The sequence below is a fragment of the Pygocentrus nattereri genome, chromosome 6, assembly GCF_015220715.1.
Source record: "Pygocentrus nattereri isolate fPygNat1 chromosome 6, fPygNat1.pri, whole genome shotgun sequence".
NCBI lineage: Eukaryota > Metazoa > Chordata > Actinopteri > Characiformes > Serrasalmidae > Pygocentrus > Pygocentrus nattereri.
In genome coordinates this window covers 46,354,003-46,378,856 of record NC_051216.1, presented here as the reverse complement: position 1 = coordinate 46,378,856, position 24,854 = coordinate 46,354,003, and the positions used below count along the sequence as shown (strand labels likewise).

Sequence of the window (24,854 nt, the reverse complement as noted above, 5' to 3'; positions counted from 1 at the left end):
GTCTGGGGATAAGGCAGGTTTTTTTGGTGGGCGGGGCTGGAAGTGTTGATGATTTGTGGTCATAATTTCTTCTCCTTCTCTGCAGACACTCTGTACTGTGAAGACTTTAACGAGAAGGTCAGGCTCCTCTATCGTCTGCACATTCCCCCAGGTGAGCTAACTGGCCACTGTAACAGAAACCCCTCCCTTGTAGCTCCACCTAGTGAACCTGAACAGATGGTAGTCTGGAGAATCTGCTGCATTTTGCAACTTAACGTGCCGTTTGACTGACCATCCAGGTTATTTTGTGAGGCTGCAACTAAAACACACCAAAGCACAACGAAACATGCAGTCAACTCATAACTGCTGGCAAAAATGGGTTTCCTGGTGGACAAATGAAAAAGGGAGCACAAGAGCGTAAACACGGACGTGCAGATCTGACAAAACCCTGATAGTTGTGGTCAGCTTAACGTGCAATAGGTGTCAGACAGTCCACAAGTCTGTAGGTAGACTAAAGACTGTAGCTCATCTATGATCGCACATTTACGTTAGCCATCCTGTAGCCCTTCAGCAGTGGCCAGTTTCTGACCGCAGAGTCGGATATTTTGGGTGGGCGGTCCACTCTAAGCCTTGCAGTGACACCGACGTGTGTAAAAATTCCGGCAACACTGCTGTGTCTGATCCCCTCGTACCACCACAAACGCTACCTTGTCATTGCCAGTGCCATAATGAGAATGGACCACCACCCAATAATATCTGGACAGCAGCAGTCCTGTGATCAGTGGTAAGAAATATGGATATCTCATAAATTGGGCAGTGAGTGGAAGCACAAGGTGGGTGTTTCCAATAAAGTGGCCAATGAGTGGAAGTACAAGGTGGGTGTTTCCAATAAAGTGGCCAGTGAGTGGAAGCAAAAGGTATGCGTTTGTATTATTATGGCTAGTGACTGTATGTGAATGTATTTGTTGTTTTTAGCTCTGACCGAGAATGAGGATCAGTCTTCTCTGGTGAAGAACCCCATCCTTTCCACCACCAGACCTCTCTACGTGGACCTGCCCAACGGTACCAACCCCATCACAGCAGAATCGGTTAAAGTTAAACAATAAACAAATTGTGATATCACAGACGTATAACTGTGCTGTACTGAACTGTATCACACTGCTCAACACCCTAAAGGAAAGGGCCAGATTTGGGTAGGGATGAGTATTGATACTAATATCGATAATGATACTACTCATCAATACCAGTACATATTGATACTCTTATTGATACTCCTCTCCATGCAAAGACATGAGAAGATTTGAAATGTGAAAACATGTGAAAAGGCTGTGGTCACCTCGCTACAGTTGAAAATATTAACAACCTAAAGCGATATGAAATTAAGTGATACTTTTTTGATCCCACAACAGGGAAATTCCACCTCCGCATTTAACCCATCCGTGAAGTGAAACACCACACACACACTAGTGAACACACACACTAGGGGGCAGTGAGCACACACTTGCCCGGAGCGGTGGGCAGCCCTATCCACGGCGCCCGGGGAGCAGTTGGAGGTTAGGTGTCTTGCTCAAGGACACCTCAGTCATGGACTGTCGGCCCTGGGGATCGAACCGGTGACCTTCCGGTCACAGGGCCAGATCCCTGTAGTTTTAACTCAGGGCTAAAGTCGGCTTCCTATCTGTCAGCTTCTTGTTTAAGGTGGAAATGGAAAATTGCTGGTGAATAAAAAGCCAACTTCAGCTTCGTAGTTTTAATGCTGGTAGCATTTTTGATAAGGTGATCTACCAAAATACCACACCTAGAGTTTTATGTAGGACTCTACCTATAAATATACGCTACTGTAGGACATTTTGACAAGGTATCACGATTCGTCAGAACGCCAGAAGGCTGCACTGACGACGGAGATGCAGCAGCTGCTTTGCTAAAGAACCACGCTGCACCGCTTCAGATTTATATAGTTGGATTTGTGTTTGATGAGGTTGCTGGTGTTGCTCCTTTTACATGCAGCTACTGCTCCACATATATTGTATTTAGCTGCATTATCATTAGATTTAGTAAAATGAGCCCACACTGAACATCTTACCCTTCCAGTCATGACGGAGAGCACAGAATGACGCTCGGTCAATGTGGGCTTTGAACTGTTCTGTCTGTCTCTCAGGGGAGAGGAAGAGCCATGAGGAACAACTGAAGCAGATGCTGAAGGACTTGGCCAAGGAGAAGGACAAAGGCCAGGAGAAACCCCTCCCTCACATGAACCAGGTGAGATCAAACTGGATGATCTGGCCTGTCAGGATTACACAATGAAGTAATAATACACTGTTGCAGTGGTTTCTTTGAGGAACCTATCAAGAAACCATCCATTCCTTCAGCATAGCCTTCAACACCGGTTTCTTTCAAGAGCATGACAAGGTGACCGTGTCCTTTCTCCAACAGCGGGAGTTTGTCCAGTTTTGCAAGACGCTGTGCAACATGTTCCACGGCGACAGGGCTGAGAACGAGCTCTTCCAGGCCATCGCTATGGTCACCAGCCTCGTCCTGCAGATCGGGGAGGCCAGGCACAAGGGACGTACGTCGGGGGCCGAGCCGAAGGAAGGAGAAAGCCCAGATCAAGCAGCCTCCAGCGTGTCTGCATCGGAAGGTGATTGGACAGCAAGTTTCGAGCAGATCCTGGCCTCGCTGCTCACCGAGCAAGCTCTCGTCAACTTCCTGGAGAGGCCTGTGGATCTGAGCGCAAAGATTGCCTCTGCAAAGGAGCAGCAGTACCACGTGCGGGCTGGCCTGCTGATGATCCAGCACCAGAAGACCAGATGAGACTGACTGGTCTTCTAGGTTTCTGGACAGAGTCTGAGTTGCAGAGCTTTGAGTTTGTAGAGAGGCCAGGGTGTACCATGAAACAGAAGAACCCACGGGGAGCTAGCTAGACCAGGAACCTGGTGAAACATACATCTTTGAAGGACCATCTAGTGCAGTTGTTGTCAATCCTGCTCCATTATTTTGAGACAGTAAGTCAATATCTTGGAACAATGCATCATTATTTCAAGATAGTGCCTCAAAATTTTGGTAAACTGCAGCCAGAAACTGAGAAAAAATATCATTAAATAATTTTTTCCCCCTTATCTACCTGGTGGGAATGAGCTCAGAAAGGGCTTGATAACTAGCTGACGAGCACTGAAGTGGGTGTGTTCGAGCAGGGCCGTCCAGGACCAGGATTGACACCCACTGATCTAGTGGAACCCAGTGACCCACTGATACTGGGTCGACATCAACAAGCAATGGCTTTGGGACCATTGAGGGAAGCTGGTCTTCCTTTAAAAGATCATAGTATCCAAAGAGACGACGCTTCATTCCCAAGTCCAGCACCTTAGCTGATTGTCCTTCACAGCGTTTACGTTGATCTACACAGATTTAAGAGTTTACCTACACATGACATTCAGTTTAACTCATATATGTCTTTAAAAACAGCGAAGAAAATCCAAGGAAGTGGTTACTTGCTTTGTACCAGGCAGCACAGCTCGATGCCCAAATACAGGAACTGAAAACTACCAGCGCAGCATTAACAGACATACGAACAGGGAACTTGTAGAGAGGAGAATTTCCACCCTGCAAGGTCTTCTGGGTTTCTCAAACACTAGAGGGCGCTCCCAAGCAAGTCCAGAATGAATGGGTTGATGTGGAGCCTTTGAGCAAAATCATAGTTTATTAACAATGAAACATTTTTAATGTAAAAGAATTCAATCATTTCCAGAACAGCATAAAACATTTTAACACCGCTGTGATATTTAAGAGCTTTTAAACTCGAGTTATAGGAGTTTAAACCGGCGCCTCATGTACGTTCATGATGTCAGTGAGCGCGAACAGCCAATGAGCTGCTCCGCTCGCCCATCAATCATCACGCTCTAGCAGTAAAGCCCCGCCTCCTGCTGCCCGAAACCCGTTTACTGTAGAATAAAGGAAACAAACCGGTCAGATTTCTGTTTTTTGAAGTGAAATTCATCCTCCTACTGTCTAAAACTAAAGGAAAGTTCTGATTAGAAACAGTTTTAACTTTTCCTTTTTAGCCGTTGAGCTCCATTCACTCCCACTCATTGAGGACTACCTCGCGGGCGCCCTCTGCTGTTCAGCAGTCCTGTTTTTTTTTATATATAATAGGGGAAATAGGAAGCGGTCTCCTCATAAACCGGCTCCGATATGAACACCAAGCAACGGTCAGTTATATAATACAGCTGTCAGATCTTGCACGTTTTAAAGAAGGCGTACTAAGTGCTGTGAATACATGAATCATGAAAGTAGTGCCTTAAACATTAGCTGCCACACTCTTCTGCTAGTGGTGCTTGCTGTATAAATGCTACTTTAGTGTTATTTTATTTTATTATTATTGTTTTGTTTTTTTTTTCTTTACTGTGAAGTTGTTTAACGGACAACCCTCGGCCAAGATGAAGTGACCTTCCGCATCCTTGATCAAGCTCAGTGAAGTATTACGTTGCATTAAAAACAATAAGTCCTATGCTGTAGCATACACACTTAAAACAGATGGTTCTTTAGTCAAGAAAACGGTTCTGTATAGAACCATGAACTTTGCATGATTAAAGGGTTCTTTGCGTGGTGAAATGGCTCTTCATATTCATGGAGAATGAGCTGTATATGATTCTATATAGAACCTTTTTGAAAAGGGTTCCTCTAATGTTGCGAGGTTGACATCATAACAATAGAAGAACCCTTTTTGGTGCAGTGTAGAACCATTTCACAAAGGTTTTCCTTCAGTCTGAAGGACAACTGAGTGACGCAAAGAACCCTTTAATCATGCAAAGGGTTCTCTGAGTGTACGTGGTTCTTTATATTACCATTTTTCTTTACTAAAGAACCCTTGAAGAACCATCTTTAGATCAGAGGAGCCTGATTTACCTGCTCAGACACACCTGATTATATTCATCTGTTTACTGCCAGGTTTGGTGGGAGCGCTTTGAGTAGAGACCAACCGTCCAAGAGTTGTGCACACTTAAAAAGATGGTTCTTCAAGGGTTCTTTAGTAAAGAAAATGGTTCTATATAGAACCATGATGACTCAGAGAACCCTGTGCATGATTAATGGTTTCCTTGCCTGGTGAAATTGTTTTTCAGATTAATGGAGAATGTGCAGTAGATGGTTCTGTGTAGAACCTTTTCGAAAAGGCCTGACACTGTAACAGAACGACCCTTTTTGGTGCTATATGGAACCGTTTTCTATAGGTTACAGGAAAACAAGGTTTTCCTTTAATCTGAAGAACACCTGAATGATGCAAAGAACCCTTCAATCATGCAAATGGTTCTCTGAGTGTTAACAGTTCTTTATATTACCATTTTCTTCAATGAAGAACCCTTGAAGAACCACCTTTAGATCAGAGGTGCACAGTGCACAGCACTGTTTGGTCATTTTCCTGCTCAAACACAACTGATAATGTTCACATTGATGGTTCACATGGTTCTTTAAAAAGGAAATGCTTCTATACAGAACCATGAACACTCGAAGAACCCTTTGGGTTCTTTCCATTATGATCTTCAGATTAATGGAGAATGTGGAGTATATGGTTTTTGAAAAGGGTTCTACGATTATGACAATGTCAAGCTTGTGACAATAGAACCCTCAGAACCCTTTTCAAAAGGACTCTACATAGAATAATATGAAGCACCATCTCCATCCATCTGAAGAACGCTTTCATGATGCAAAGAACCCTTTAAACATACAATCATTCTCTGAGTGTTCATGGTTCTATATGGAACCGTTTTAGTAAGTAAGTAATCTTTGAAGAACCTTTTAGAAGTGTGGACTCTGTACTTATGTCTGTAATGATTAGTGGTGGGCAATATGGCTAAAATATCGCATCACGATACTTTGACAATTTCTCAATATATAATACTTAGTTTTTCTGAGGTTTGGTGGGTTTTAACAGACGGTAGTGCAGAAAAATACCATCAAAAACTACAAATTCACCGTTTAATTGTGTTAAGAATGTTATGTTGTGCTCTTCTGGAGAATAAAATGTTCCTGAAATGTTTTCTTAACCTCACACCAGCCTCACACTCGCTCAGGCTGGAAGAGCTGATGAGGTGATCATCTAAGTCTGCTCCTCCTCCTCGTCCATCACCCCACATTTATCATATTTCCAATGCTTGGTTTGATGTACGTCCTGCAATGTAGCCTAATTAAGATCATTGTAAGAGAATATTTAAGAGCTTAAGTCCTCTATTGCACGATGTTGCCTCAGGGCAACAAACCCATTTTCCTCACATTACAATAACATTTCACGTATTTAAAGACAATAACAGGGTCAACGATAAAGGGCAGAGTTTGAGTAAGTCAATAAAAAGCCTTTACTTGGTCACACTATCTTTTTCTGGACACTTTTTTAAACATTTGTTTTTTGTGATGAGATTTTGCTGACATCTGTTTGTTGCCTAGAAGCCACACAGTGCGACAGTGGAATTTTATTTAGCCAGACACAAGCCAGGTCTCGCCACTCCAGGGAACATGGATCTAAATCATCTTCCCATTGTTGCACACTGTAGCCTCAAGGCCACAAACACCAAAAGCACCCCTGCACACAAATGCTTTTCAATTTAATAAATCATATCATATAACATATCGCTACTGTCTGAACAAAACCTCGTATCTCCATTTTTACCGTTTTTCAGTTTTTGACAGTTTGAAACATGTTGTCCTTTACATCGTGTGTAAATTTCATGATGAATGGACCAGAATAAACGACCCAAAATGACTTGGAAAGACGTCTGGTTCCATTGACTTCCATTAAAATAAAGCATGTTTTTTTCCTTCTCCTGTAAAGTGATCATTTTGGAGATACGAGGTTTTGTTCCAACAGCTGCGATTTCATATATTTTAAATTGCTCTCATAATATTTGCAGTAGAGGGTTAAGAACCTCCATCAAATACTACACCCACAGTCATCAACAGGACTAATCATGTTCTCTTTAGACTGCCACCGGCAGAACTTCCACAATCTGACCTAGTTCATCACGCTAACGATCGATATCGTCATATTGCCCACCTCTAGTAATGGTCATAAGTCTGTGGCTGATAAGGGATCTTTAAGATGTAGTTTAGTATCTCATTAACCAAAATCTGCACTTTGACATCTTCTCTGCTCCACTTTAAAGAACGTGCCTTCAACATAAGCCTTTTTCTTAATGTGCACAGCTTTAAAAAATGTTTTCTACTTTTCGTTTAAGACCAACTGACATTCTGCTCCACTGAGCAGACGTTGCAAGTGCGTTTAACACCAGTGTGTTTGAAATGTTTTTAAAATGTTTTATATGGGCAGGTTTGATTTCAAAATAAACACCTACAAACTTCACTGGTGAGATGCACAAATTAGTTCTTCTGCAGGACTGCGCGGTGAAGAACCCCAACACTCGGGCAGTGGTCACCAACTGTCCTCCTGGAGATCCACTTTCCTTCCACCATGCTGGCCCTGCCCTAACACTGATGGGGCCTTATTACAGACATATCCTAAATTTTTATCTTAAGATCCGAAAGTTTCACAAATTCGCATTACAGAAGTAAATCTGATCTCGACTTAGGAGTCGTACCTATTCTTACAGCAACTTTTCTCAGGTTAGGAAAGCTTAACTTACTCGACAATCATCTGTCACGTCTGTTACTTGGCAAACATAAACAAGTAATCAAGCTAGTTAGGCAGACAACTACATTAGCTACTGTTACTGAGGTAAAAAAGAGCAAATAAAACTAAAGCGTTAATTTGTCTGCGCTTCGTGTTTATCAGTCACTGCTCCACAGTTTCAGTCTCCATTTCCCAATGTTAGCTGAGCTAATGTTATTCCTCCTAATAAACACTCATTATTCACCACCATCATTGCAGTGCTGAGAATGACACCACCCAAATAGTACCTGCTCTGTGAGGGTCCTGACCACTGAAGAACAGGGTAACAGAGTATCAGAGAAACAGATGGACTACAGTCTGTAACTGTAGAACTACAGAGTGCAGCTATACAGTAAGTGGAGCTGATAAAGTGGACAGTGAGCGCAGAAACGAGGAGGTGGTGATGTTATTCACTGATCAGGCATAACAGGACAGATAGTATCTGACCAGGTAACTTCAATGCATTCATCCCACCTTTCTGGAACAGGCAATAAAAACTCCAAGACAAAATCCTTTTATACATTTATTCCAACATCCATGTAAAGAACATTAGTTTTCATCCACATTGACGGTCTGGAGACCTGAGGAGAGAACAGAGTGAGACGGGTCATCTTCAGCTTTAGAACAGAAACCAGAAACATGCACCGTAGTAAAGCCAGGCTCTCCAACACTGAACCGTGAGCTCTCAAATGTAACTCAGTCTGGTGCAACTACACCATCAGGACTTGAGGCTGCAGACAGCAGCTTCTAAGTAGGGCTGGACGATATCGTATCAACCGTATTTTCCATATATCAATATTTTAACTGATATATTAACAAATAAAAGCCAATGACGCCACTCTTCCTGCTGCTAAAACAATCCTACAACCCCGATAGCCTGTTTTGATTGATCATCTGCTTTTGTTTACAATTAATACGCCAAACAACTTCTATAGAAACTTTTATTTTACAGTCTCTACTTTGAAAATAACCTGAAGCGTCCAGCAAATGAAGACGGTGCAGATCAAGTTCATCTACCAACGCGGTTGAAACCAACACTGGTATTGTGTAGCACCAATATTGGTGTGGACTGCATCACTACTTCTAGACACACCGTCCTCTTAGTTTAGTATAGAAATCAAACGTGTGGTGAAAACAGGCATAGCTACCAGTGGGGCTTCAGGCGTGGACGTGAGACCAGACAAAGACATCAAAAGTCACCCAATAACTGAAGCACATAAACTCTCATTATATTTTGCATATCATCACTTCGCAGTCGAGTCTCTCACAGAAACAAAGCAGCTCAGCAAGCCCACGTGTCTGAATTATGCATCTCAAATTCACATCTCTGGAGGATCTCAAGCATATGGAAGACCCAAACGGAGGACAACACTGGAGAAACACTACCAACTATATGGTCACCCCAGGAGTCCGAATCGACTCGACAGCACTTAAAAACAAAACTGAGCAAGGCACTTAAGCCACACGGTGAAACTGCCAAAAAAGCACTTAAGTGTAAGGTTGAGATTAAGCTTTTCAGGACCTACGAGTCTAATGAAGCTAACAAATGACAGAGGCACTTGTTTGGGTAAGAGACTCAAGTCTGTCATTAATGTGACGAACCGGCCTGAAACGACCCTCACGAGCTCATCCTACTTAGTAATGTCACGTGACCGGGGTTGCCACATGGCCTCGAATCGGATACGTATCCGATTCAGGACCACAAAGCGACTCGGGTCTGATTTGAAGAGATCAGATGTGTCCACACTCCTGAAAACATCAGATCCGAGTCTCATTAGGGCCAAAACCGGATTGCGCCACGTCAGCCTGGTAATGTGAACGCAGCCCAAATCACACTAGTCTTAGACTTTTGTCCATTTTTATATAAAACACCAAGTTTATCATCTGTTCCCAACATTTGCCTCCTACTTCCACGGAAATCCTAAAAAGGAAACATCAGACTCCGAATGACTGTATCTGCACTAACGGGAAGAACGCATAAAAATAGCTTTACTCCTGACATTTCACCAAAGACACCTGCCTAGCCAGGTAGCATCTCCTGTGTAAGTGGGTTAAACGTATGGTGTCAAAAGAAAACGTCGAAGTTGGCACGAAAACCCACCTTTGTATGTGGTGACGGGAACGTATGTGACGAGGGTGTACAGTTTGTTGGGGGAATCTTCGTCTTCATTGCGTTTCCTGGAGAGACGCACACGCATGCGGTACGGGACGTTCCTGCGAGGACACAAATCCAAGAGCAATAGTTCACAATGAGCCTCACACTCATTCAATCAAACACAACCCAACTCCAAAGAGGCCAGTTTAGTCCAGCCTATAGAGGTGAACTCGCAACTTGCTCCAAGACACACGTTTGATCACAAAGGATTTCATCAGTACAGCAGCACTGAACAGCAGCACGTTTCGTTAAAGATCTGCCTGTTTTTACCCCAGTTCACTCGCTGAAGTTCATCCTTTTCATTTGGCTTAGTTCATTTCATACTGTAGCACCTAACGTGCACCACTATTCACATGTTCACGGATTTGAATAGTGCAGGGATCCCAGCGCCCCTACTCTTACATTTGCCTCTTTTAGTGCCAAAAACGGACAACCTCAAAATTGACTCCTCTATCGTTATGCAAGATCCGTATAAATCACTCGAATATATTCCTGATACAGAAGTGTCCACATGCATTAATGTGAAACCAAATGTCTTCTTAGGAGTGACCCCACATCCATCGGTCAATGCGTCAAAATCAAATGCACTGCTTTGGTGGTCTGCCACTATTAAAAGCAGCTCATACTGACATATCCACAAATGCTCAACTATTACAACCAATTATACAGGGAAAAACACAGCTCTGATGTGCTGTTAGAAAAAAGGAAAAGCATTCCCTGATGTTGGAATTCTTAATTTGGGGCAAACCATCATAAAAATGTGTTCCCACCAGCAGCAAACTAAACTAGGAGTCACTTGAAGGCGAACAGAGGCCCACGATTGTTGGCGAACCAAGTACGGGTGGGAATAAAGAGGTTTAACTGGCTCACCACAAATAAAGTAGGTGTGAAAGCACCTTAGACTTTCACACGTGGTGCGACTGCCCTAGACTCAACACCGTGACCCACATTACGGGAAACATTTAAGAGAAAATTAGTGCACTACTCATACTGGAGCACTGCGTCTGTTGAAACCCACCAAACTCTAGAAAAAACATCCTGATACACCCACCTCGACTTACACCCACTCAGGAGTGTTTATCTGAGGTTATTACCTGACTCCTTTGGCCCACACTGCCTTGTTCAGACGCGTGTCGATGCGGACGTCAGGGGTGCCCATCTCCTTCACGGCAAACTTGCGGATCTCTTTAATGGCACGGGGTGCTCTCTTCTTGAAAGAGCTGCGGTGGAGGAAAGAGCGAGAGCCGTTTTAGGACCCACAGGCGTTTCACACCGAGGTACACACATGAACTTACAGAGGAACCCGAAAACACAAGTGGGCTTAACCGAAGCTGCCAGCCCAACAGGCGAGACTTACATGCCATGGATGCGTTTGTGGATGTTGATGGTGTACTCCCTGGTCACCACCTCGTTGATGGCAGAGCGCCCCTTCTTTTTCTCTCCTCCTTTCTTAAGTGGTGCCATCTGGAAGAACAGCATTGAGGAAAATTTAATTCGGTACACTTATTTCTGCAGATCGTGCAAATTCTGAGCCACAACCAAACCTCAAGCGCCCCAAAAACTAAAATGAACAAGTTTCCTGATATAAAGCAAAACATCCATCCATAGGTGACAGAACCCCCTTACTTGTTGGCTACAGTAGTTCTGACTTGCCTACGAGGCTAAAAAAGCTGACTTGGCAGAAAAACCCGCATCAGGTGGGCAAATCTGATTTTCGGTGAAGTAGCCCTTTAAGAATCGCACTAACGTTACTTTAACCACTACACAGCAATAAACCCAGCACAGCCCACCAAACCTCAGCTTCACTCCTTCAAACGAGCCTGGAGTTGGCTTCTTATTCGAATTCCCCCGTTCCACCTTAAATGGTCCAGCATTTACACTGCTTCAACGTCTTGCTGCACCATTTAAGGTGGACCGGGGCAATTCGAACTTCAGCTTCACCTCCTTCCACAGCAAAGTTACTAAACCCCGTAAACTTCACTCACTGAGCAGAATTAATGCCTAAACACGTGTTTTAGGCGCTCAGATCTTCTCGTCTGTAAACTGTAAACGTTACTAGACCCCAGCGCTTTAACGCCATCAGCCACTAGCTAACAGGCTACACCGCTAGCCTTCACTTTCATCAGCCATTACACATCATTATACCGCCCAAAATCTGCCCAAACGCGACCACGGTGATAATTTAATGTGGTTAAAACACACATCGACATTTTAAAATCCTATGTTTTGTTAAATCAGCGCGGATGGCGGCGGATTAGTGAGAGGGCTCGACTTCGCGATACTCACTGTGCAGGACGAGCGTCGGAAAGGAAGGAACGCGGCACTCTGGGTAATACAAACACTACATCCGGGACGTTACACCGTGGCTATGCTAATTTTTTCTCTTTATCAGCTCACAAACTATTTTAATACTTTCATAAACTCGCCCGGTTTAGCGCAAACTCCCTCAACAGCACCGCTATAAACCCCCCATATGCGCAAACATTCGGTTTATTTTCTATTTTCTGTTATTTTGTGTCTGGGCGCTGAATTTGAGCGGAGGCGACTCGGACTACAACTCCCATGGTGCACCGCGCCTCGATGTCCGCCGTTTAACCGTCGCCTCGGTTCCGAAGCGGAGAAAAGAAGCGGATTTTTCGCCTTTTTGCGCAGCGGTCTTTGTGTTTTTGTCCCGTCTGTTGATGTTCGTTTTTCAGAGACGATGCACTGAAGGCGCCGGCGGAGCTGAAGGTGTCCGCTGTCAATGAAACCCGAGCCTGAGGTCGCTAACGCTGGTTAGCTTAGCATTCCTCGCAGGTTTGGTCAAATGTTTATTCCCAAATTAATATTATTTTAGCATTCTCATATTTCCTAAGCTAATTAATATGATTTTTTTTTTCAAACAAAAACGGTCACATGGCCGTCACGAAGCTGAGGCAAGCTTTTGTATTCGAATTTTCCGTTCCACCTTAAATGGTGCTTGAGTTGGCTGGCTGTACAGTACGTTCTGAATGTGACTGATGCGGCATTTAAGGTGGACCGAATAATTCAGGGGTGTCAAACTCAACCGCTAAAATGTCCACGTTTAAAAATCTCCTCAAATCCGCGGGCCAGAGGAAAATAGTTTTAATTGAACGTAATTTGTAATTAATGTTGAGCTGTAACCCGAGGTGGCCGTTGTTTATTAAAAATATGCAAAACGTCAACAGTGAAATGCAGACACCTGTAGTAGACCTGGAAATATTACGTGGACACTTGAAATGTCCGATATTCAAATGTCCCCAGGTGCTCAGTCTTTTAAACCCACCTATTTGCTTCCTTTCTTTGCTGCTGGTTCATTAAGACTTAGGCTCAGCTTCAGAGCTGCTGGGCTCATCTTCATTGTTTATATTGGCTGAACTGCAGTATGACTGGTGTGGAGTTGTGCAGAATTGTGTAGAATTGAGGTGTAATAGCTGTCCCATAGACTTGTTGGGGTAGGAGAGGACCCCCATGGACCCTCACAGAGCAGCTATTTTTTGGGTGGTGGATCATTCTCAGCACTGCAGTAACACTGACATGGCAGTGGTGTGTTAGTGTGTGTTGTGCTGGTGCGAGTGGATCAGACCCAGCAGTACTGCTGGAGTTTTTAAACACTGTGTCCACTCACTGTCCACTCTATTAGACACTCCTACCTTGTCGGTCCACCTTGTAGATGTAAAGTCAGAGACGACAGCTCATCTGCTGCTGCACAGTTTGTGTTGGTCGTCCTCTAGTCCTTCATCAGTGGTCACAGGTGGTCACAGGACGCTGCCCACAGGACGCTGCCCACAGGACGCTGCCCACAGGACGCTGCCCACAGGGCGCTGCCCACAGGACGCTGCTCACAGGTTCTCAGTCCAGCAGTGACACTGAGGTGTTTAAAAACTCCACAAAGTATCATCACCCATCAGCTAGACAATAAGTGGAGCTGATAAACTGGACAATGAGGGTGGTCATGATGTTATGCCTGATCGGTGTATGTAATAACATCTGTAGATGTAATTGTAGAACCAACCCTGAGAGAAAAGTCTCAAGGACAAGTGTCCAGTTCTGCAGGAGAACCTCTTAATACAGCGTGCAAGACCACGTTTGTCAGTCCACTGCAGGTGCTTTGTAGCTTCTCAATTTGTCTCTTATCTTGCGTTCAGGTAAATATCTCTTAAATTTACCCTGTCATTACACATTTTCTCGCTACAACCCCAACCTTCCCCTCAGTCTAACGTCTAAACTGGACCTGAACCCTGTTCACAGTCAGCTGATTTATCCCAGGTAGTTTAACACTGAGCATTTGTAGATAGTGGACCATCACAGCACAGGGAGAATAGGATAGCTGCCGTGCTGTTAGATCTCTTTACTGTCGTTTTTGTTTTTATTTTAAAACAGCGATAAACAGCCAGAGAGAAATTATGACGCTGGCACCCAAAGAGCTGTCCAACCTGCTGGGCATCATCTCGGAGGATGCCTGCGGAAACACCTTCGAGAGCCTCTCCAACGCCTTCCATCACTGTTTCGGGAAGGCTGAGCACTTCCGGGTTGGCTCTGTGCTGGTGATGCTGCTCCAGCAGCCGGATCTGCTGCCGAGTTCGCCTCAGCGCCTCACGGCTCTTTACCTGCTCTGGGAGATGTACCGCACTGAGCCGCTGGCCGCCAACCCCTTCGCTGCCGTTTTCGCCCACCTCCTCAACCCTTCGGCCTCGGGGGAGGAGCAGGAGAAACCTCTGTCAGGTATAAGCCGAAGAGTATGATGATTTAATTGATACTTGGCTTGTCCAATGTAACATTTTTGCTGTCGGTGCTGATGCTGATGCTGATTTTAACCAATAACATCAGCCGATATTTCACGTTAATATACTGAATTTTAATTTTGGGCTGCAATAGTTAGTTAAAGTGCTTTTCCAGTTATCACACTTCTTAATCTCAAATAAACATCAGTGTAAGTTATTTATGCTGTAATGTTTCGTTTTCCAGGGTTTCTCCCACCCATCACTCACCCGGAGAAGTTTTTCCTCTCTCAGCTGATGCTCGCTCCGCCACGGGAGTTGTTTAAAAAGACGCCGCGGCAAGTCTCCTGCATGGACGTGAGCTCCGCACCACAGGCCGTCGACATCAGTGGGCTGCAGCTGGCCCTCGCAGGTCAGAGAGAGTCTAGCATGATTATTAGAATTCATCCGAAGAGTCGGCTCCATAACTTTCAGAACACTAGAATTGTTTGTTATAGTATTTTTAAAAAAACCTGATCCGCTTATTTTCACATGCAAACATGAAAAATGTTTACAATAGAAGTGTTTTTTTAAATATAGACGATAAAAAAAAGTAAAGAAATAAAAAAAAAAAACTTTTTTTTTGTTGCCTGTAGTTCACTACCGGTTAAATAGTTCCTCTAGTCACATTTGTGTATTCGGTGGATTTTTTTTGAATACGTTGAATTAAATCAGAAATCAAATCGGATGGAATCTTCATCAAATTGAATCATTGTGGGGTCTCAGCGTTACGCATGAGTTTAAACATTTTTGCGTGAATGAAAGGGACGACACTTGGTCCTTTTCTGGGTTCGGTGTAGGTTTTTGAGGCACTTGTGCAAACTGGTGGAGATCTGTTTTTTATCCGCCCTCAAGCAGCGAAACAAGCCGTTGCTATTTTGAGTTAAGACACTTGAATTTGTGTTTGTGTGTTGTGTGTTTTAGAGCGCCAGTCGGAGCTGCCCACTCAGAGTAAAGCCAGTTTTCCCAGCCTTCTCAGCGACCCTGACCCAGACTCCTCCAACTCGGGCTTTGACAGCTCTGTGGCCAATCAGATTATAGAGTCACTGGTAACTGGACCACGTCCTCCACTGGAGAGTAAGTGACCCAGGAGCTTTTGCAGTCAGATCTGAGTAAGATGGCAGAGGATAGAAGCCAATAGGCCAACAGCGGGAAGCATTCAAAACAAACTGTACGAATAAATATACTTGGTAAAATGAATTTAAACATGTTAAGATAACCCAGAATTCAATTATGCTTCGTTTGCGTTCAGAAACAACAGTGAAACTGGCTAAAACTGATAGATGCCAGGTAATAACTACTAATAAACTGCAACACCCATTTAACAACCACTCTGTCTTGTTTATCTCGCACACAAACTACATGATCACACATCAGGTGAAGAAGTTCTCCCCTTGAAAAAATGACCACACTGATGCACTTTAAAGGAGCACCAATTTACTAGGTGGTGTGGTGCGAACTGTATTCCTGAGTTAACCGTGTCGGGTTGTTCAGTATCTCTGATAGGCTTGCTAAGGTGGTTTCTGACTCTGTATGATATACTTCCATATCCATAAACCTGATCTAAAGCACGTTGCATAGCTAAAACAGTAGCAGCGTAAAACCTCTTCATAATTTCTGCATGAATGGGTTGAATGAGCAGGGCTAATCTGATGCACTGACTTTTAGGACCTCATGAAATCTGTGAATTCAAAGCAGGCTGGACCTTTTGAAGCTTAGTTTCCATATATGGAGTGTGTGGTCTTGAGTGTGCAGCATTTTTTTGAAATTTAAGTTTACGTATTATATCAAACTCTTCTTTATATAATTGAGGAACATTTAAGGAATATGATCAGCCCTTTAAGTGGGAAAGATTTTTTTGCCAAACTATTCAACTCATATTAGGTTAAATTTATTAAGCAGCTCAGATAAAAATTACTGATCCAAAGTCAGGTCTCATCAGTCTGTGTCAGGGGTCGGCAACTTGTGGCTCCACAGCTGAATCAGATCAGTAGGTGATAATAAAATAATCCTCCTCTACAGTAAAATGAAGCTCTGCTGATCCTTCAACACAGTTTAACAGTAAATGGTCTTAAACTCTGGAGTTAATGTAGAACTGCTGATTCACCCTTTAACCCTGAAGATCAGTGCAGACGGCTGGTCACCATAGCAACACAGACGACAGTCTCGCCCAGCTAGTAGCTACGAAACGGCAAAGAGAGAGATTTAAGACGGACGTCGATAATCTGGAGACGAATGGACTTATTAGTGTTTATAGTCACTCCAGCTGGTTTCCTGATACGTTTAATCTGCAGTGAGAGACTGAAACACGTCACAAAGCTGAAGTCATCTACTTGTTGGAATTTTCACGTTCCACCTTAAATAGTGCAGCAGTTACCTCCGTAGTTGGCTACATTTTGGCACCTCAGGCACCGTTTAAGGTGGAACGTGAAAATTTCAACAAGAAGCTGGTGAATGAGAAGCGACTTCAGCCTCGTAAAAGAACATTGAGAGACATTTTACAAGAAACTGTTCCACATTTGTGGAAAAGTTTCCTGCCAGAGATGCGTGAAAAGCGTCTATAGCTGAGCTATAAGTCTGCGTTTTCATTTCCATCGTGTTTCTTAGCCTACACTAAGACTTTAGCACATAATGAGGCATGTTTACAGCCATTATGGTGAAATGTTGCTTCAGTAAAATGGGCATGAAATTCTGCGGCTCCCCAGGTGGTCAGATTTTCGTTGAAACTTGACAGAATAGCTCTTCTTAACATTTGGGTTGCCGGTCTCTAGTCTGTGTAGTTCTGTGTCCTTTCCACACTCTTAGAGGCCTCTCTTGCGTTTTGCTCAGGTCACTTTCGTCCAGAGTTTATCCGGCCGGCTCCCCCGTTACTGGTCTGTGAGGACGAGCTGGCATGGCTGAACCCGTGTGAGCCGGAGCACCGCGTGCAGTGGGACCGATCTATGTGTGTGCACAACGGCACAGGTGTTGAAATCAAGCGCATCATGGCCAAAGCCTTCAAAAGCCCACTGTCTGCACCTCAGCAAACACAGGTAACACATTCAGCACCAAGCAGTCATCAGCCCTACCACCACAGACAGTGTTATCAAACTTATTCAGTTAATATTATACTCAAAGATACATCGCCTATTGCTGCATCGTTGGTTCTAGTTAAGATACGTCTGACTTTCAAGCAGGAAAAAGACACTTGAATAGCCCTGCAACTCCCAATAGGAGGGTTTCGTAGTGGAAAATTCACGTTCCAGTATTTTGACATGTTAAGTAGTTGGTTGCAGTGTTCTAGTTAGTAGTTACTGAATAATCCATGGTAAGTATTGATGAGTTAATGACCAATTTTAATAGCTACTGAGTAATTCATAGTGGAAATTGAGTAATAGTGAATTGAATAAGTCATAGTAGTTATTGAATAATTCATATTAGACACTGAATAAGTCATAAGAAATTACTGAATAATTTGTAGAAGATTTAATAATTCAAAGTAGTCATTGAATAATCCTTAGGTTACTGAGTCATAGTAGTTGCTGAATAGGTTGTAAGTAATTACTGAATAATAAGAATTGAACAGTAAGCTTGTAGGTAATGTGGTTAACTCTGTATGTGTTCCTGTCTTTGCTAAGCTACTCGGTGAGCTGGAGAAGGACCCAAAGCTGGTGTACCACGTTGGCCTGACGCCGGCCAAACTGCCGGACCTGGTAGAGAACAACCCACTGGTGGCCATTGAGATACTGCTGAAGCTCATGTCCTCCAGTCAGATCACAGAGTATTTCTCTGTGCTGGTCAACATGGACATGTCCTTACACTCAATGGAGGTGGTGAACAGGTACAGCTCAGCCTTGTAGCGCTGCTTCATGTTTGAGTTAGAGGTGTTGCACAGTGGTAGAGCAGTAGTCGAGGAAAAGCTCCTGCATGTCATGAACAGCTTGAAGGAAATGGCTATAAAACCCCCAGCACTGGGCTGTGGAGCAGTGGATCTGTGTACTCTGGAATGATGGATCTAATACCTTTGGGAATGAGTTGGAGACCCAGATCTGATCTTCCAACATCAGTACCTGACCTCACTAATGCTCTCTAGCATTAAAACCCTTGATTTCAGAAGAAACACTGGATGAGCAGGTGTCTGCTTTTCCACTTCTGGTTTCCCAAAGAACCTTTCAGTGGATTCATTCTTCTGACGATTATAGATGCTGTGTGAGTGTAAAGAAGCTTCTAAAAGTTTGAAGAACCTCCTTATAATGTAACGCTTCTCTGCCTGTTAAACGTTTTTGCTAGACCTGTACATCCAAATCCAGGAAAATTTAGTAATTCTATTTTTAAGAGTCACCGCATGAATTTCCATGATGAAATGAAGAACGGTCAAAAATTCCCATAAACACTCCTAACCCTTGTGGAAAGCCTTCCCAGAAGAATTGAAGCTGTTGTAGCTGCAAAGGGTGGGCCGACATCACATTAAACCCTATGGATTAAGAATGGGATGTCACTCAAGTTCATATGCGTGTGAAGCCAGATGGATGAATACTTCTGGAAATGTGTATTTTGAGAACCGTTTCATTTTAGATGGACTCATTTGTTCAGTTATGTGTTTGTGTATTTTGTTGCGTCTCCTTTTTGCACATCTAGTAAGAGCTCATTGTGAGTAGAGTGTTTTGTTGTGCGGCAGGTTAACCACAGCGGTGGATCTTCCTCCTGAGTTCATCCACCTTTACATCTCCAACTGCATCTCCACCTGTGAGCAGATCAAGGACAAGTATATGCAGGTTAGTGTCTGCAATCTCAGCGCCGATAAGAAGTCTGGAGTATGGTGCTGGTATCGTTTATACTTGCGCAACCCAAGAATTGGATGAAGTGCTACAAACTCGCCCCATTAGTGATGCAGCTTCTAGTACTTGTAATAATTAAAGACAACCTGAAACCAGAATGTATTCCTTATGCCTTATACCTTATAAGTTGATGTCCCTGGTCATATTAACCAGTGATATGTTTCTCCTCCATTTCATACCGGGTTCCACAGCAGTGGGCCTATAAATCCAGGCCATATAATATCACCTGGAACTCTGTGAACGTGGAGGACAGATGGGAAGGGAAAGTGCAAACCTGAGCCACCTGCTGGTTGTTAAAAACTATTTGAATAGTCATTAATTTTGAAAAAGTATTGATATCAGGTTAAACGTAATACAGCATTATTGCTTAAGATTCTACTGAGTCGTATGACCTATAAAAATTAAAATAGTCAAAATAACAAAACCCGTGGCTTTGCACCAGCACCACTTCGAGGGATAGTATAGACATGACGGTGTCATCTTCTGAGCGACAGACTGGCCCAGTCCCATTGTACCCCACTCCCCTGTCACTTAGCCCTTAGCCCCCCATTTTGTACACAGGGGGAGGGATTTTTGTTCAGATAGAAGTGTTGGGACCCTCCGAAGAGAGGTTTCTCAAAGACATGAACATGAGAATTTTCTCCTCTAAAAGATTTGATAACTACCTCATCATCTGAGTTTAATGTCGTTTCAGTCTATTATGGTTCTTTTCCTCATAACAAGCATAAAAATCGCTAGTAGTGCCGACGTCTCGGTAGCTAAATTTCCCGTTCCACCTTAAATGGAGCAGCAGTTACATTCTGGCGCCTCATGCACTAGAACTGCTGGAGCATTTAAGGTGGAACGGGAAAATTCAAACAAGAATCTGGAGAATCTCTGACTTCAGCTTCATATCACTGAAGAATTAGGGGGGGTGATAATAAATAACTGCCCCCCTCTTTGAAGGCGTCTGATCCCTAAATGTAACTAAAGCCCAGCAGTGAGGAGCTGAACTTTCCCCTCCTCTGCTGTCCCTGCAGACGGACAGGGTCGCTGTTAATGTAGCTGTTAATGAAGTGATGCTCTGTTTATCTGAAGGTTCCATTTCACAGAGGAAGATTTCAACCACTACTTGTAGGTCTGTTCTAAGGGGCAATGAGACACTTGAAGACTAGGGGTAGGGGTAGAAATAAGAAATGGGACTGGGCATTCATGGTTCTCCTTTTGGGAAAAATTAGTGCTTCCGTCTTTTACTGCCGGTTATTCTTTTAGAACATTGACAGAGGGATGTAACTGAACATTGAGGTGATACAGCACATTATGGAATAAAGCCTGTAAGGAGCATGTCCAGTTTAAGCTGGAAAGATTTTCTGCAGCTGTGTTGTTGCCGTGATGACCTGTGTGGTTGTGATGACCATTTAGCCAGCCCGTCAAACACTGGGCTGATGCAGTTTTATAGCTGGACTGATGCCAAGATTAGGCTCCGCCTACACATGACAAGTGACAGGTGAGAAAGACGTGACCATGTAGGGATAAACAAGAATAGACAGAAGGATGTTCTAAATACAGTCACAGTCCAGGCCCACACAATACTGAATATAATGATATATAACACTACACTAAACACTTTAGAGCAGCACAGTTAATGTGACTATGGTCTGATTGTAGAAGGGTTTGTAACTCGCAATGTGGGCCTAAAAAATCAGATTTAAGAACTGCGTCCAGTTTGTTCTGCTGTGTGAACAAAAATCCTTAATCCTCTCTTTTCTCCCCTCACTCTCTCTGCCAGAATCGCTTGGTACGTCTGGTGTGTGTGTTCCTGCAGTCCCTGATCCGGAATAAGATCATCAACGTACAGGACCTGTTCATCGAGGTACAGGCTTTCTGCATCGAGTTCAGTCGGATCCGCGAAGCCGCCGGACTCTTCCGCCTCCTCAAAACCCTCGACAACGGAGAGACCCCTGCAGAAGGCAAGCCTGCCAAATAGTGACTGTTGTGGACTCTCCGTAAAGTTAAACCGTGTGCCACCCGGACCTTAATGCTTCCTCTGCGTCACCAAACCTGTTACGTATCGTCACCGTCAGGTTTTTTTTTTTTTTTTTGTAAAAGATTTAAATGAATGGACCAACAGAAATGGTCCAAAATTCATTGGAAACAGACTACAGTAACTTTTTTTTACCAATCTGAAAATAACGTTTTGTTCCAGCAGTGCCGATGTGAGCCCTCCGCCTTCTGAAAGATCTGGACTTGAATTTAGCCTCTTCAGAAAACTACTGTTCTATTTTGTCTTGGATGAACCCGAACATGGATCTCACCGACTCTGCTTAAATTTAGTGGGGTTTTTTTCCCTCTCTAAAAAAGAAAAACACAGAGAGAGACACAGATCTAATCACTCCCGTGGTAATTTGGCCTCCTCTCACTATAAAATCCCTACCGCCTATATTCTTGTTCTTTGGTTTGGTTTTTCAGCACCACAAAGCATTTACTTCTAATTTTTAATAAAAAAAAGGGGGAAAACTATTGACCATCATTTAAGAGAAATGTTTTGTCGGCATTCAGTGATTTCTACAGGCTGGGCTCTGCCTCCCAACTCAACCGCGGAAGCAGAAGACGCGGACGAATTACACAAGCACAAAAACACAGACAGGCCACTGTCTGCGGTCTGCTGTTGGCATTCGCAGTAATGACTGTGAACAACGTCATGAAAACATGTTTTTTCTGTCTTTCTTTGATAATCAGAACTAAATAGGTGGTACAGGATGACCGTAGACGCTCGTGCTAGTATGTGAGGTCGTCTGCTTTCTTTTACCGAAATATCACTATTTAAGATTCCAGCCAAAGTCAAAGTGTTACTAATGCCAGTGTTTCTTCTGGAGGTCTGCAAACCCACAACGATAACCAATATCAATGTCTTTGTTTACATTTCAACCAGAAGTTTTTAAAAATCAGTGGAATTCCCCTTTAGCACCTAAGGGCCTAAATATGGCCCTATATTTTAGCTTCTCACTCTCATAACTACATAAATTACATCAGTCACTGAGTCATTTATGGAAAATATTGACAGTTCCTTTTTTTTGTTATTCATATTTAATCTTTATTCTTATATTTTAAGATTAAAAACAGTAATAAGTCTAGACTCCAAAGGGTTCGCTGAGAGATCAAAGTCAAACATCTATGTCAGCCTCAGTTCCACAGAGCTTTAATGGGATGAACTGGCTGCAGTCGAACCAAACGGACCTGCAAATGTCCTGCATCTCTGAAAATTACTGTTGAAGAGCAGAGGGTGTTGAGTTTGATTTGATGACCAGTGAAGGACCTTGTGATATAAGGAGAGCTTCTGTGGTTTTTACCTTTAAATCTGAAGCAGCTGAAGTAATAGATGTACACTCACTCCACTGCTGCGCTCCCTTCACTGGCTTCCTGTAGCTGCATGCATCAGATTAAGGCCCAGTCCCGTTTCACCCCTCGCCCCTACCACTTGGCTCTTAGCCCTCTGTTTTGCATATACACATCTAGGGGTGGGGTGTCCCAGTTCTTGTTGAGATAGAGGGGTGGGGTGAAGTGTTGGGGCTAGGTGACCCTCCAAACGGAGGTTTTTCAGAGACTCCACACAGAGAGACACGAGAAAAACCAGCAAGACGGAGAACAAGAGACCAGAGAAACCCACAAATGTGAGAATTTTCTCTGTTAATAAATTAGAATAACCACCGTTTTATCTTAGTTTCATGTTGTTTCAGTGAATTTCTTCATAACAAGCTTAAAAAATCACTAATAGTATGCTAATGCCTCGATAGCTAGCTAGCTAACATTCCCGTTCCGCCTTAAATAATCCAGCAGTTCTGACACCTGAAGCTCCAGAATGTACCTGCTGCTCTATTTAAGGTGGAACGGAAAAATTCTAACAAGAATCTGGAGAATATCTGACTTTAGCTTCACATCACTGAAGAATTGGGGGGGGGGGGGGGATAAATAATTGCCACCCCTCTTTGAAGGCTTATGATCCCTAAATGGAGCAGCGCTGGTAGCTGTTAATGAAATGATGCTCTTGTATTTGAGGGGCCAATTTCAGAGGGAAGATCTCAACCACTGCCCTGTAACTCCGTTCCAAGAGGTCTGGGTGACGCTCGAAAACAAGGGGTAGGGGTAAAAATAAGAAATGGGACGGGGCCTTGAAGCCCTGATTCTTCATTACAGAGCCAAGAAAGCCCCTCCTCACCTAATAGCGATGGTCAAAACTCAAACTGTACCTCGAGCCCTTCAAGCTTCAAGTACAGCTCAGCTCCATTGATACGTGTGGAAGACAAGCATCGAGACTCTCTGTGCTGGAGCCCAGGTGGTGGAACGAACTCCCACTGGCTGTCCGAACAGCCGAGTCTCTCACGGCCTTCGAGCACAGACTGAAGACGCATCTCTTTATATGGCACTTAAGTGAGCACTAAGTTACTTAAGTACTTATTATAATGTATTGTATTGCACTTATCGGCTTAACTTATTTTATTGTTCTGTGTTTAACTCTGTTCCTTTTTCTCCAGGCATCAACGTGGGACTGGCTTTCTCTCTAACCGAAGATATTTTCTCTCAGTTGACAACAAAGCACTTTTTGTAAGTCGCTCTAGATAAGAGCGTCTGCTAAATGCTGTAAATGTAGTTATATAACAGTTTGGCCATGCCAGCTGGTTGGTTGAGAGGCGTTCTAACTGTGTTGTTATTTCACCATAACATCACAGCTTTTTAACAAACACTATAACATGTCGCTGAGACGCCGTTGCTAAGCAACAAATTTGACAGCTGTAGGAGGCGCTTGAGCCACTTGAATGTTTTTACTTCTTACTTTGCCACAAACAGAAAACGGACGCTGTTAAGATCACATCTGACCGACAGCCGATTTGGTCCGACTCTGAAGACGAGACGACACTAAATTCCCAAACTGTCGTCTCCACTGAGCAGCTTTTCAGTCGGCAGCTGTGACAGAAGAACAGCTGAACAACCTGGAATCAGCCAGAAATGAACCCAACACCATTCGCCAAACTAAACGGGCTGTAAGAAGCTTCACAGACCGGCTGGAACAAAACAACATTAATACTGATCTGGACAAACTGACCAAACTGAGCTGAACCTGATATTGGCTCAGTTTTATGGCTCAGTCTGAACTTCAGAAGGTGAAGCTTACAGCAGACTGTGCAGCGAGTGGGCGGAGCTCGTTACTCTGACGTAGCACCAAGCTGCTGGTTAAGGAGCTATAATTAGGAGGAAGGAACTGAACATTAAAACATATTAAACGGCCAGTTTATTCATTTCTTACTGTATTTATTTAACTGCTGTATTAAAGCAGTAGAGACACTCGAGGAGGGAGTTATCACCAGTAACTAACATCATTACTTCGCGACCTCACACTCCCTCTCGTGTTCTGTTGCTTAAACGTTCACTTAAGTTCACCTTTAATCTCAACATGTAAACATGCAAAACTCCAGCATCAACCCTTAAGTCCCTCCACTGAGGTCGGAGCCCAT

The 24,854-nt window shown here is 43.6% G+C and overlaps 3 protein-coding genes across 5 annotated transcripts in view; 2 read left to right on the top strand and 1 right to left on the bottom strand.

Moving 5' to 3' along the window:
- LOC108439514 (TBC1 domain family member 8) overlaps positions 1–3,663 on the top strand; it is a 37,143-nt gene extending 33,480 nt beyond the window's left edge. The window contains exons 17-20 of the mRNA XM_017717961.2: positions 86–151; positions 955–1,041; positions 2,138–2,238; positions 2,413–3,663. Of these exons, the coding sequence (XP_017573450.1) occupies positions 86–151; positions 955–1,041; positions 2,138–2,238; positions 2,413–2,790 (632 nt within the window). The 3' untranslated portion in view covers positions 2,791–3,663. The remainder of the gene's footprint in view (positions 1–85; positions 152–954; positions 1,042–2,137; positions 2,239–2,412) is intronic.
- Positions 3,664–8,143: 4,480 nt separating this feature from the next.
- Positions 8,144–12,205, bottom strand: rpl31 (ribosomal protein L31). Of its 2 annotated transcripts, XM_017717964.2 has the most exons (5): positions 12,075–12,205; positions 11,146–11,252; positions 10,883–11,008; positions 9,735–9,847; positions 8,144–8,214 (listed from the first exon to the last, which is right to left on the bottom strand). In XM_017717964.2, the coding sequence occupies exons 2-5, from the start codon at positions 11,250–11,252 to the stop codon at positions 8,183–8,185; spliced, it is 378 nt and encodes a 125-aa protein (XP_017573453.1). In that variant the 5' UTR covers positions 12,075–12,205; the 3' UTR covers positions 8,144–8,182. The 2 variants fall into 2 exon arrangements, with proteins under 2 accessions (XP_017573453.1, XP_017573452.1); XM_017717963.2 differs by lacking the exon at positions 12,075–12,205 and having other exon boundaries at positions 11,146–11,271.
- Positions 12,206–12,339: 134 nt separating this feature from the next.
- On the top strand, positions 12,340–21,885 carry cnot11 (CCR4-NOT transcription complex, subunit 11). Of its 2 annotated transcripts, XM_017717962.2 has the most exons (8): positions 12,340–12,584; positions 14,172–14,513; positions 14,757–14,921; positions 15,473–15,625; positions 17,378–17,580; positions 18,166–18,368; positions 19,206–19,302; positions 21,134–21,331. In XM_017717962.2, the coding sequence occupies exons 2-8, from the start codon at positions 14,195–14,197 to the stop codon at positions 21,329–21,331; spliced, it is 1,338 nt and encodes a 445-aa protein (XP_017573451.1). In that variant the 5' UTR covers positions 12,340–12,584; positions 14,172–14,194. The 2 variants fall into 2 exon arrangements, with proteins under 2 accessions (XP_017573451.1, XP_037395397.1); XM_037539500.1 differs by lacking the exon at positions 12,340–12,584 and having other exon boundaries at positions 14,195–14,513; positions 21,134–21,885.
- Positions 21,886–24,854: the final 2,969 nt, after the last annotated feature.

Bases quoted from the DNA above. Each gene is read 5' to 3' on its own strand.
- rpl31 (XM_017717963.2), bottom strand. From the start codon at position 11,267: ATGCTGTTCTTCCAGATGGCACCACTTAAGAAAGGAGGAGAGAAAAAG. The intron at 11,009-11,145 runs GTAAGTCTCGCC...CCTCCACCGCAG, and splicing joins CACAAACGCATCCATGGCAT to CTCTTTCAAGAAGAGAGCAC. The intron at 8,215-9,734 runs GTGGGTTTTCGT...TTCTCTCCTCAG, and splicing joins TCCCGTCACCACATACAAAG to GTCTCCAGACCGTCAATGTG.
- cnot11 (XM_037539500.1), top strand. From the start codon at position 14,195: ATGACGCTGGCACCCAAAGAGCTGTCCAACCTGCTGGGCATCATCTCG. The intron at 15,626-17,377 runs GTAAGTGACCCA...CGTTTTGCTCAG, and splicing joins ACCACGTCCTCCACTGGAGA to GTCACTTTCGTCCAGAGTTT. The intron at 18,369-19,205 runs GTACAGCTCAGC...GTTGTGCGGCAG, and splicing joins TCAATGGAGGTGGTGAACAG to GTTAACCACAGCGGTGGATC.